Source organism: Bombus pascuorum, chromosome 3 (genome assembly GCF_905332965.1).
Source record: "Bombus pascuorum chromosome 3, iyBomPasc1.1, whole genome shotgun sequence".
NCBI classification, from domain to species: domain Eukaryota; kingdom Metazoa; phylum Arthropoda; class Insecta; order Hymenoptera; family Apidae; genus Bombus; species Bombus pascuorum.
In genome coordinates, this window is record NC_083490.1 from 12,042,035 (window position 1) to 12,055,147 (window position 13,113).

Genomic DNA, 13,113 nt, shown 5'->3' on the forward strand with positions numbered 1-13,113 from the left:
TTGATTAATTTCACAATGAGCAAGATGTTATTTAGATATGTATTTTTACTCTTTTTACTAAAAAACAAAGATATACTAATCTTGCTATTATTTAATTAAAATCTAAGTAGTTCGTAGTACCATCAAAAATATACACGCATATAATACTAGAAACTTGTACATTATAATATTTATAATTATCATAAAACTATAGTAAATTATGTAACGGTACGACATGTTAGAGAATAAGAACATCTCAATATTTTTCCATTTAGTTTTTGCATAAGAATGCATGATATGCATAATTGAAAACTATCTACAAAATTGTTGAAAATTTTTCAAGGTTACATGTACATCACAATAAGATTTAAGGCTCTGCAGCCATTCTATTTCTTGCTGTTTCTCTAGATCGATTATGTACTTCTGCTGTTCTTAAAGTAATACCAAATATGTCTTCGTGATAACGATTTTCATCCTAAAAAACAATTATATAAGTACTTGAAATCGAATATTTAGTAATAAAATTGTGATATGACTTACGCGTAATGATAACATGTATGCCTCGACCTGTTTATCAGTCATTTCACCATGAGTCTGTATAATATGTTTCAAAGTTTGATAAACATCTTCTGCCATTGTACAATCGCCACAAACATAAAAATGACCTCCTTCATACACTAACATGTCATAAATTTGTGAAGCTTCTGCTTGAATTAAATCTTGTACGTATGTCTGTTAAAATTAATATAACTATAATATTTCAAATACTACAAAGTAATGTTACAAATTTTTTAAAAAACATTTTAAATTACAACCTTTTTCAATCCAGGTTCTCGCGAAAGAGCTAAGAAAACTTTATCTAAAACGCCGACCTTTACCATTTCTTCCTTTTCTTGTCTGTACAGATCTAAGCTTCTTTGACGACAACCAAAAAATAACCAGACATTTCCGTACTCAAGATCTACAAATTTTTTATTCCATATTTATTTTAAGAATATTATAATATGTCATAAACTATGATACCTGGTTGGTATTTCATTTGTGCAAGGCGATGATGCCAGAAACCACGGAAGGGAGCAATTCCAGTTCCCGGACCGACTAGTATCATTGGCGCTTTTGGTTCGATTGGCATATAAAAGTTAGGTGCACTAAATGTAAAAAAATATATCATATTTTACTACATGTGCTAAAATTATATTAATAAAAATTGATTTTACAAATACGAACTTACCTACGTACAAATACATATAAAGGTTCTCCATCTGATATTTCACGTAGATAATTAGAACAAACTCCATAATGAACTGGTCCAGAACCGCCTAATTTTTTTTATAAATAATTATATTTTTAAGCAAAATAAAGTCTCTAGATAATTCAGGGATTGTATGTAAAATTAGATACCTTGCGTTTTATATTGTACAACAGCGACGGTAAGATGTATTTGTCCTTGATGTACATCCGGAGAAGAAGAAATACTATAAAATCTCGGTTGTAAAGGAGTTAAATGAAGTAATAATAAGGGCGCAAAAGGTTTCACGGATGGAAATTCATCTAATACTTCTACTAAATTGGGGAACTTCCAATGTCTCCAATCCTCATATGCTGCTGGATCCTATATTTAAAAAGAAGAAAAGATTTTCCAGATTTTTTCATGCTTTTGGTAATTAAATTTTTTCAAATTGAAGATTAATATAATATTTACAGAAGCTAAAAGGTTGAGTTGAGCTTGTTCTTTTGGATTTGTAGCAATCGATGCAAAGTATCTAAGAAGGTTTGGTGTTGGTGGTATTGTGATATCTAAAAATCTTTTCAGTAATATTCTCAAGGAATTAGGAAGATATCTATCATGTGCCATCCACGTTTTCACGATTCCTATATAACAAAGAAAAAGAAATTTATTACTACTGAACAATAACGAGACTTAATATTTTCAATACTGTTAATGCCAACCATTCGGTGTGTGGGATTGCTTCTGTATTTGCAATTCAATCGGTGTATTTGGATCAAAGGGAGTTTGTACTCGTTCCAAAATTGCTTCTACCAATTCTGATCTATTACATGCGAAAACTCCCAAATGATCACCAGGTTTATATTGTATTTCCATACCTGCTATATCATCGAGTTCCAGAAGTAATGTAGTTCCACTATAAAAGACAAAATCGTAAAGTCAAAGTTCATTATATAATTATAAAATTATTATTTAAAATATATCATTACCTCGATGAATCACCGCTTAAATTTGTTTTTCGGAACATATTACAAGTAGTCACGTTTCTATTGTGACATTTGCTTAAAGCTGAAATATTACAATTATAAAATTTATAATTTATAAACAATTATGGTTAACATACCTTTTCCAATTAATTGTGGTTCAGCTTCTACAAATCGAACAGTAGCTGCCGACAAAGCTTCTGAGCCTAAAGATAAAGCAACTTCAAGTAAAGTATCATCGTCATCTAAGCAGAAAGTTTCACACGCAACCTGGAATTATTATGAGGAATGCTTAAAAATTACTGCATAATAATATATAAAAAAAATTATAATAATAAGATACAAACAGCGAAGGTATCGGCTGCCCATTTCCGAAACGTTTGTTCCTGTCCACACATTTCATCTCCTTGTGCCAATTTCAACAGTCGTTCTCCACCTAATTCGCCTAACAAGTTATCCACATAGCGACCAAATGCGCAAAAGTTTGGATATGCTGATGATCCCAATGCGAAAACAGCAAATCTATGAAAGGAAATATAAGCTTCGTTTCACATTTATAAGTTAATTTTAAATAAATATCTATACCTGACGTTGCTCAAAGGACCAAAAGTGTCTTCCGTTTGAGAATCTGTGGTAGAACCACGAAGTGAATCCAGTCTATCTAGTTTCTTCGAATTGCTTACTTCTGTCTGACTATTGGCTTTAATGAACGATTTTGAGGTCGCTAGGCTGAAATTGAAATTGGTATAAATCATTGTGATTTAATTTAAGAATTTCATTATTTTATTATGTTAAGTGTATAAATACCTTATCTTATTGCCACTATTAATGTACGTTTCATTCATTTTCATTGCGTACAAATTTTGTGCGAAAGCCTAGAAGATAAAATATATATGAAACCATAATTTGTTTCAATTTTTTTATACAAAAGATATAAATTTACTTCGCCATTTTCTGGGGGATCACCGTTCCCAAAGGTGGATGTTATAACCAATAATAAAGCTTCGTGCTCTATATTACTGATATCATAATCTGACATACAGAGTACCTAAAATTGACAGCTTCAAGTATTTTTCAGACGTTATTTCTTTAAAGTGAACTTACTGAAACTGAAAGTTTTGTGATATTTAATTAAATATTGAATACCTGGGAGTGAAAAGCATGTCCTAATAATTCGCTAAGTTTCTCAGCGTACATCTGTGAGGTGCCAGTTTCCGTAGCAAATAATACTGTAGCTTTTATTCTTCGAGATAAAGCTCTTCCAAATAACTTAGACGTAAATTTTACTGCTCTTGCAATTTGCTTAAAATGAAACTTTCGCCTTGGCTTTTTAGATGTTGATTTTTTATCCCGACCCTTTTTCCAAACATGTGTCTTCCAAGCAGGTTCCTATTATTTTACAGTAAAGAAATATAATAAATATACAATAGAGACGTGCTGAATAACTTATTCAATAAAAACCTGAGCATCATACGATGGCTTCAGATAATACAGGGCCATCTCCTGATGAAACACAGGTGTAGCTGATCCTGATATCGGTGGTACGATCCAGAGCCAATCGGCTGGACATCCATTTCTTAATCGCATTTCATTTTCGTAATGTTTCATAAAAGATTCCGAAGCGGTATGGTGATCCACAATTGTCACATTTTTCATCTAAAATATTGCAAAGATTTATTATTAATTTTTATGAAAAATGTTGAATATTATTATCGATAATTCATATATACATACTTGAAAACTATACAAAACAGCAACATTAGCTTCTATCATGGCTTTGTCTTTCCATAATGAAATGGATGTTCTTGTATCTAATCCCATATGAGTTGCAATTGTCTAAAAATAAAATTTATTTTAGCACATTTATCTAGATGAACGAATATTAAAATTCCGTAAAATATGTACTTCTAGTAAATTATATCGTTGAACATCGCATAAATCCCTCGATCCAATTTCAGTGCTCATGTACCACCCATTGAATGGCGCGGCTGTAAACTCCAAACCTCCGCAATCGAATACCATTCCAGATACGGCAGGAACTGCGAACCATTTTAATTCTAATTTCTCAAACCAATCGTATCTAGAATAGAAAAAGTAAAAATTATTTGACATTAATAAATTTTACAAAAATACATTAATAACGAACAAAAATACTTACGTTGGATGACTAAGAGGTACTTCAAGAACAAGTTCGCTTGGAATATCGAAATAATCAGGATCATGGCCGTTTGCTGACAATACCAACGGCAATATGTCGAAACGAGTGCGTGCACTTCTCCAACCTAGTTTCATGCATAACTGTAAAAACAGTAAATTGACTGATAATTTTAAATTAGAAATAGAAAAGACAATTGGAATTAATCAGCTTACTTCGGTGAACTCAACGTTTGCAGGATCACCAATTATTGTACCATCTGGATTTTTATATCCCGCATAACTTATTAATTGTTGATTCCACACTCTATAATCGTGTTTTCCATCTGTACGTTGCGGAAATATAGTTATAGCAGACCTAAAAATAATAAAAAATAAATAGTACGCATTCTATGGAAAATTTTTTCAATTGAATTACCTAATGTTTCCTTTGTTCGTACTGTACTTAATGTGATTGCACAAAGCTTCAAACATGCCGCTGGTAGTCGTAACGTAACGACAATCAAACACCTATAATAAATGAATATCTACATATATATGAGAATTCGTGGAATATCATTCTAGTCTGTTATTAATTTTATCCGTGAATTGAAACAAATTGGATAATGTAGAGAAGATGCAAATTCATATTTTTATGGATATAATTGAAAAACGGATTCTGAATAGACGATTATTTAATTCATTAAATACTATAACTATTCAAATATTTTGGATAGTTTACGCATTTTGATATATTTTTACTAATTTTTAACTTTATAAATTATGCGTATTCTGTATATTTTTGTACCTTTAAATTTTCCATAAATACATAAAAATCCGATGTCTAGTTGTAATTCTCTATTTACTCCCAGGTTTTATATCGTTAATTATTATATATTCAGCTTTGTATTAGTAGAAACGATCTTGAACTTGATAGAAGAAGTTTCCTAAACTTATACTGACTATATCTTTAATTCTTCAAACATAAGTTTTGATTGATCAGGACATATTGACACATATTGTCACGTACTTGCAATTTAGACCATTGAATACGACCGATGCATCTTGTGGCATTACGCCACGCTAGTTTCGCTCCGAAAACTAATTCAGTTTCAGTTAATTGATAAGTGCTAGTAGCCATAACTTCCTTTTGCACGCTTTCCCAACGAATACGATGTGCTTCGCTGTTTAATCTATTTTTTAAAGGAAAGATATTATTTAACAACTTGAATATCATAAATGTCATCGTATAAAATGTGCTATAAAATATCATAGAAATATAAAACATGTTTTGAATGCATTGTACCTTCTGATGGAAGAAAAATATTGTTCGAGAAAATCTTTCGCATGCACAAGAGTCTCTTCTCTCGAACGGGCTTCTGTCCCATGAATCGGTAGTTGCATAACGCTACCGAGACACACTTGACCAGAGCACAATGTTTTCTGTACAAAGTAACAAAATTAACTAGGTATTAAATTTTTTCCAAAAATTAGAAGTATTTTTTAATCGTTTACTTAGGTCGTTATAAGTAGTAAAAAAAAGACTATTCTTAATTAAAATAACAAGCTAACGTCTAAATCAGATTATTATTATTATTACACTAATCGCATCGTATATTCAAATCAGTTTAATCTCTAATCAGTTATTTATTACTTTTACCAGTTTCATATAAATTGGATTCCTGAGAAAAATATTATGTTTCATTTATTTTAATTATTTCAAAACTCAATCTCCCGACTGTTTCGAGCAGCATAATTACATTACATATACTTCGGTTCATAAATATTAGGACATTTGCTAATTTTGTACACTGTAATAATTAATTCAGATTGTTAGAGAAATAATTAATCGGTTAGAATTTTGTATTTGTATAGAATAATATTATTATCTAAAACACATAAAAAGATTGTAAAGAGAAAATTATAGAAAGATTGTAGAAGAAAACTATTCGTAAAAATTTTATTTTTGCCATCTATACATGCCGTCTATTCTTTAATCTAAAACACATAGAAAGAATTTTGATGAATTCAGTAGCTAAAAAAATAACTTATGAAATCATTTTCAATTATATATGTATATAATATTAACTATAATAATAATTCTAAATATACATATATGTCTGTAGTATTACATATAACTGTTATTAATATAATTACAATATAATCAAAAACCTAGTAATATGAACATTTAAATAGTAACTAAAACAGTAACTAAGACATATAATGAATATAAATAAAGATAACATTTAAATTTATTATACAAAACTTGAAGTCGAAAAAGTATGAATTTGTTACAGTCTAATGAAGTTCCAAACGAGGATTAATAGATTACTAGTGGTCTGTCAGAGTTTTCCTTATTCTCCTATAAGTGTTCTAATACTTATGAACGAATGTAATTATACATATATCCGCGCAACTAGTGGACCACCGAACTCTTGTTTTTCGATAGTATTGACTCGCTCTGTTACAAATTCGCCCACACTCGCAGTCTCATTTGAACTCTCACGCTATTCGCTACCGTGCAATTTCCAACGTCAAATATAGCCCGAAATTTCCAAATAAAAAATTCCCCAAGATAGATACATAAAAGAAAGTAACCTACAAAACATGCAAATAAAAAATTAAAGAAGCAGAAGGGAATGAGAAGGAAAAAACAGAAATAAAAATTATTTATGCTTGCGAAGTGTCTATTTCGTTATATGTACCTCCGCATTTCCAGCATGCAGGGAGTCAAAAGCCTCGGTTTTGTAGATGAGGTTACGCAGTTTCGTCGGTTTCTTCTGACAAGCACCCGTTGTCTCGAGCTCCTTCATCTCGACGTTATGATTTTTTTGCTTGACAAGAAGTGCTCCTGACTCACCTGTCACCGCTCCGCTTGTATGTTAGGCTACCGCGGTACGTACACTGGCTTGACTTCCTTTCGCGAGCATCCCCGTGAGAAGGGAGAGATATTTAGCCCCTTCCAACCAGCAATATCTCAGACTCCGTGAAATCTCACATGCGCTATGGAGCTGCGCCATTGATTTACCGCGCCAATATGTTTCAGCAAACACTCTGCTATCATACATTTCTTTTTCAATATTTTAGCCTCAAACATTTTTCTGTTACGTTTATGAGAAATTATTTTATAATATATCAGAAATGTCTTGAAATTTAACTTTATCTATTGATGTAATGATATATATGAATGAGTAAGTAGTCAATACTTTTGTTTTGAAATTTAGCTTTATTTGTTGGTATAATGATATGTATAAATAAGTAAGAATGTTTTAAATGATAGGTATTGTATACGAGTTATAATACTGCCCTAGTCATTGGCCACAGGTTAGGATGAAATGAAGAGTAAGGGAAGTAAGAGAGAAAATAAGAAATATCGCAAAATATCTTTATTGAAAAAATTGAATTGTAATATTTTAGTTAGAATACTAGAAAAAGAACAACATTTAATGAATAAAAAAAATGATTAGTGAAAGATTAATATTTATCTTTATGTATGTTTTGTTCCGCTAAAGAATGCATATTCCCTCTCTTTAACAGATGTATTAAATCTTTAATGTGCTATCTTGTAGAGGTATTTTGAACATTATAATCATTGATGATGTGATAGTTCCATAGTCCGTTCTCATGAAACAAAAATGTCTTATAAAATGGAAAATCATGAAAAGTGGACATTCCTCATTTTTTCCTTATACTTCAAATGTGATCACTTAGCAAGGAAGAGATTATTTAGTCAAAATAAACGATATGAAAAAAATGTATATACAGGAATGATTTATTGACTAATAGTAAAAGACGGAAATAATATTTCTAGGAAATATTTCTAAGGGATCGCAAGTATCTTCCTTCTTTTGACATATCTATCCATTTTACATATAGCTAACATCAGAAACTCATTTTAAAAGACCAATTTCAAGAAATTGTTGAAAAATTATTGTTATCTAATACATTAATCACTAATACTACAATATTAGATATACATTATTAAAGAACTCCTAGTATAGACTCTCCCTTGTCAACTGACAAGGTTTAGTCCTGACACGTAATCGATTATTAAGGGGCTATTGTTACATGGACCATAAAGATGCGCATTCGATTTAACGCATGGTTATCCATTCGAATGGTCGATGATTAATCTCGTATATCATAAAATTTTTATTGATATATATATATATATATATCGACTGTAACAGTAACTAATTGAACAGGATTATGATGAATATAAAAATAAAAAGACGGAGAATTTTTTACTTACAATTGAGATGTTGAAATAAATGATATAAGCGGTATAAATGAAGAATAATAAAACAGTATATGCATATTTGTTAGCTTTGATATTAAATTGAAATTAAATTATTAAATTGTTTATTACTTGAATTTCGTGTATTTTCAGAGTTTATTAGCTTTATGCATTTAGAAGAAAATATGAATGGTATGGTATAAATGTATAAGGTCAATTAATAAAATTACAAATGTTAATTTTTGTATTGTTCAATTACATAAAAATTAACATTTTTTTGTGAATTTAATAGTACATGTTTTGTCATAGACCTAAAAGTTAAAATAATTGTTGCATTTACAGCGTTTACTATTTAAACTCTACAAATAGAGAAAAGATTATTTTTAAAAAGTGTGTTCTTAAATAATTTTTCTTCCTCTAGAAAACACGATCAAATTACATATATACATATAATGTTTTACTTTATTGTTATTAACAGATGTTAGTATTTCATGTAATATCGATTAAAGTTTAATGCACAGGATATCGATAGTGCTTGTACTTACTTACGTAGTAAAGTCCGAAATTAATCAGCCTACTTATAGGGCCGCTTCTACTACCGTTTGTTATTTCATATCTATTTTTAGAAAAAAGTTGCCATATTTTTTACAATCACTTTGCGGAAAAATAATTTTATTGATAGAAATATTTATCTCCATATAGACAAATAATTTTATATAATATAATTATTTTGATTTAATGATATTTATATAATATCATTATTACAGGAATTCTATTGTTAATACGTAAAGTTTGTCACATTGTTAATTAATTTTTGTTTACGTTCTAATTCAGTCACGATCGCAATAAATGCAAAAGATGCAGCAAGAGGAAGATAATCGCAGATTTGAATTCGCATCTTGCAACATAACTCCAAAAAATTTACAAAGAACGCCACGAGATGCTGGTAAGCTTTATCTACTTACATTTCGACTTGTGGACAGTAAGTGAAGTTGTAATTGTTTTGTAGGATCTGAAAGGAAAGATATACTGTCGGAAGTTAAACGTAGGATTCACTCTACTCCTCAAAATAGCCCGAATAGACATCCGAAAACTCCTCAAAGTAGCGGTATAACATTTTCATTATAATAAATTTATAGTTAGACTTTCATGCATTTATACGAGATATAAAGGTACGAAGATATACAGAATACATAATATATGTAAAATGTTCAAAGTAAAGTACTCGTTGTAATTTTTAATAGATGAACCAAGTGTTTGTTTAAGCACTATTCGTTTAGCCTAATTTATAAAAATATAAATTTGCACAATTATCCGTGATCTATTCATAATATATATAAAGTAACATAAATCATTTTAGCTAAATATTAAATGTATGAAATATTTTACCATAGGGTCTTTTAGAAAGGACGTGAAATTGCACTTAGAATGCACAAAGCGAAAGATTCCATCACCTCATAAGGAGAGCCTCGAAAAGATTCAGAAAACATCTCCAAGCGGAAAATTCGTCAATACCTTAATAGGACAGTGGTACAAACTTACGGGTGTTCGAACAGCATTGCCTCAAACAGTAGTGACTATCATTTTTGTTCTATCGTCTATTCTTTATTCATGCATCTATATCAAGCATTTAAAGACAATGGAACAACATGCAAAATTCAAAAAGAAAAGAGTTTATAATCTAAAAATATTATAAAACAATGGAGACTTATTAAACGGGCAATATTACTTTCAAAATTGTTCTATTGTCTTTTATTCTACTAAAAAGTCATTATTGAAAAGTATCGAATAAAGTTTGATTATTGAACAAATGTTAAATAAACAGACACAAGAAAATTCCATCACGGAAGAAATGAGGCGAATGTATGGAATTGAAGAACGCAAGATTCAGAAGTTGCAGAAGAAGCTGCAGAGTGCTGAAGAAACTATATCTTCACTTTCTGCATCTCACGAGGCTGAGATGCGAGCTAAAGAGGACATTTTGCAACAGTAACATTGTCATAGATTATTTATACATTCCTTGCAGTTAAAGAATGATTGCTATAGAAGTATTAATGTCTAGATTGAACAGCGATTGGGAATCAATTACTAATTATTATGATGAAATATCCGAGAGCCTCAAGGGGTTTCAGCAGCACAAGGATAATTTATCAAAGTTATATAACGACGTCATTATTACACAACAGTCAACGGTGAAAAAGTTACAGCAGGAATTAAGTACTATGAAATTGAAAGGTACATAGATACGTAAATTTCACTAGAAACTTTGTTTAAATATATTTGTTTTAATTTTGGTTAATATGTTTTTGTATAGATGACGCACAGAGAAATATTGTTAGTACAATTGAAAACAAACTAAAGGATCAAGAGAAAAGGTACTTAGGAAAAATGTATGAATGACTTATTATATAAGTAATGATCAACTTTCGTCTAATTCATTATTAGGATACATGAAATGGTGATTGCTGAGACCGAATTAAAAAAACAATTCGAAGACATGAAGGATAAATCACTTTCAGAAAAAAATTATTTGCACAATGTTCATGCAGAAGAAAAATTAGAATTAATGAAGGTCGGAAATATAATATTTTTGATCTCTACATTTTTCTTCCTTTTTACTTTAATTTTCCTATTTTGAGTAGAAAGACGTGTACAATCTTGTCTCCTCCGAAGGAAGGAAAATATTTTACTTATTTTATCACCATTGTTATCATAGATGTAATAAACGTGTGAAATATTGTAAGCGATTATGATTCCAGAAGCAAGAAAATCTCACGTCGATGAATCAAGAACTGCAAGTGCAATTACAGAAGATTACGGAAGAAAAACAAGACCTAAGTACCGCGTTAGCTGAAAAAGACGATAAATTTGTAAAATTACAGGAGGAGATCTCTACATACAAGTAAACGTTTTGTGAATTTAGATTAATTAAATACATATTTTAAACTCTGTTACTTTATTGGTTTTGTCACAGAAATAAAATCGGAGATTTGCTTTATCGCAATACAGAATTAAGTTCAAAATATGAAACGTCATTCGGAAAGGAAGAAGAACTATCAAAACAATTGCAATTGAGAACAGAAGAAGTATAGTGATCATATGATTTCTTTTAAATATTCTTTTATATATAATAAATTCTACACCCCACAATAGGTCGAGAAATTACGAGAAAATTTAAATACCAGACAAGAACTAGAATCTAGTTTAGCTCAAGATCTTGAGATAATTGACAATAAATACCGTAACGTGCAAAATGATTTCATAGATGTAGAAAATGAATTAAAGGAGACACAAGTTCGTAATTTAAATCTTGAACAGTCTTTGCATATTATGAAACGCGATAACGAACATAAGATAGTAGAATTGAATAGAAAAATTGAATTCTTAGAAAGAGAAAAAGAAAGAATGATTTTAGAGAAGCATTCAAAAATACAGGTATAATTTTAAGAAATAACTAAAAATTGTAAATTTACAAATAATCATTCAAATTCACTTCTTGCATATAGGAACTGGAGCACGCTTATGACTTATTAAAAGAGAAACACGAGGCAGAAATAACATCCTTAAAACAAAAATATGATGTTAAATTAACAGAAATGACGAAAACAGTAACTACACAACATTGTTCCTTTTTAAAATTAAATGAAGCTTTAAATAAAATGAACAAAGATAATCAAAATAGACAAACAAATTCTGATCAATGTACAATAGCAAATCGTAACAGACTGCAAGAAAACTTGGGATTAAAAATGCAACCACTAGTAGAATCTAACGATAATGCAATTGAAACAAGAATTAAAGAAATAGAAAACCAAACGCAAACAAGTCAAGTTCGTGAAATGAAAGAGCAACAATTTCAAGACCAAGAAAATGTAGATAGGTCGAAAGCTACATCTAAAGATAAAAGCGAAATGCCGGAACAAGATATATATAGTTTTAGTGATATAGAAGTTAACAATGAATCACAAACTGTAAGTTGTACATATAACATGTTAACTTTGTGTGTATAAATGAATTTATATTGAATTTATATAATTATAGGTATTGTCACAAAATAGGAAACTTCGATTCCAGTTAAATTCTCCAACAAAGGTGAAATTTATTGTTTAGTATTACTCTTTTTAATAATACAAGATAAAGCAAAAATAATACTATTTTTATAGATTGTTGATTATACAGAAAACTATTCTAATTTCTCTCAAGATAAAAATATAACGCAATCGAATATAAAAATAAAGAAACAGCAGGAGAAAAAAAATGAAGTAATATTTTCAGATAAGTTTTCTTTGCAATTTCATATATTTTATATCTGATTAATAAAATTAAGATATTATTTTATATAAATAGGATAAAAATAATTCGACGGTGAAAAAAAGAATATTTAAAACTCGTGGCACTGCATTACGGCAATATGGAACTACGAAAAATCTTCAATACGGAACTTTTGGAAAAATTTCTAAAAAATAAAATTTTATATAATATTATCATTAGGATTATTACATATATATTATTATTACATATAGGATTATTACAAAATGGATAATTTCAAATTT

At 29.5% G+C, this 13,113-nt stretch overlaps 2 protein-coding genes across 2 annotated transcripts; one reads left to right on the forward strand and one right to left on the reverse strand.

Annotated features, from left to right (window-relative positions):
* Nucleotides 1-42: 42 nt before the first annotated feature.
* LOC132904985 (nitric oxide synthase, salivary gland) lies at nucleotides 43-7,276 on the reverse strand. Its single transcript, XM_060955870.1, has 24 exons — nucleotides 7,029-7,276; nucleotides 5,630-5,766; nucleotides 5,354-5,516; nucleotides 4,763-4,854; nucleotides 4,561-4,702; nucleotides 4,349-4,488; nucleotides 4,096-4,270; nucleotides 3,925-4,026; nucleotides 3,652-3,846; nucleotides 3,337-3,579; nucleotides 3,134-3,238; nucleotides 2,998-3,065; nucleotides 2,776-2,919; nucleotides 2,538-2,712; nucleotides 2,331-2,460; nucleotides 2,197-2,275; nucleotides 1,930-2,123; nucleotides 1,682-1,851; nucleotides 1,381-1,591; nucleotides 1,211-1,298; nucleotides 1,003-1,127; nucleotides 795-940; nucleotides 520-711; nucleotides 43-454 (listed from the first exon to the last, which is right to left on the reverse strand). The coding sequence occupies exons 1-24, from the start codon at nucleotides 7,134-7,136 to the stop codon at nucleotides 347-349; spliced, it is 3,432 nt and encodes a 1,143-aa protein (XP_060811853.1). The 5' UTR covers nucleotides 7,137-7,276; the 3' UTR covers nucleotides 43-346.
* A 2,035-nt stretch (nucleotides 7,277-9,311) lies between these two features.
* On the forward strand, nucleotides 9,312-13,084 carry LOC132904988 (flagellar attachment zone protein 1-like). Its single transcript, XM_060955874.1, has 14 exons — nucleotides 9,312-9,506; nucleotides 9,570-9,668; nucleotides 9,955-10,133; nucleotides 10,386-10,549; nucleotides 10,623-10,795; nucleotides 10,875-10,935; nucleotides 11,006-11,132; nucleotides 11,320-11,462; nucleotides 11,535-11,646; nucleotides 11,714-11,995; nucleotides 12,067-12,531; nucleotides 12,602-12,652; nucleotides 12,724-12,822; nucleotides 12,908-13,084. The coding sequence occupies exons 1-14, from the start codon at nucleotides 9,410-9,412 to the stop codon at nucleotides 13,025-13,027; spliced, it is 2,172 nt and encodes a 723-aa protein (XP_060811857.1). The 5' UTR covers nucleotides 9,312-9,409; the 3' UTR covers nucleotides 13,028-13,084.
* The last annotated feature ends 29 nt before the right edge of the window (nucleotides 13,085-13,113 follow it).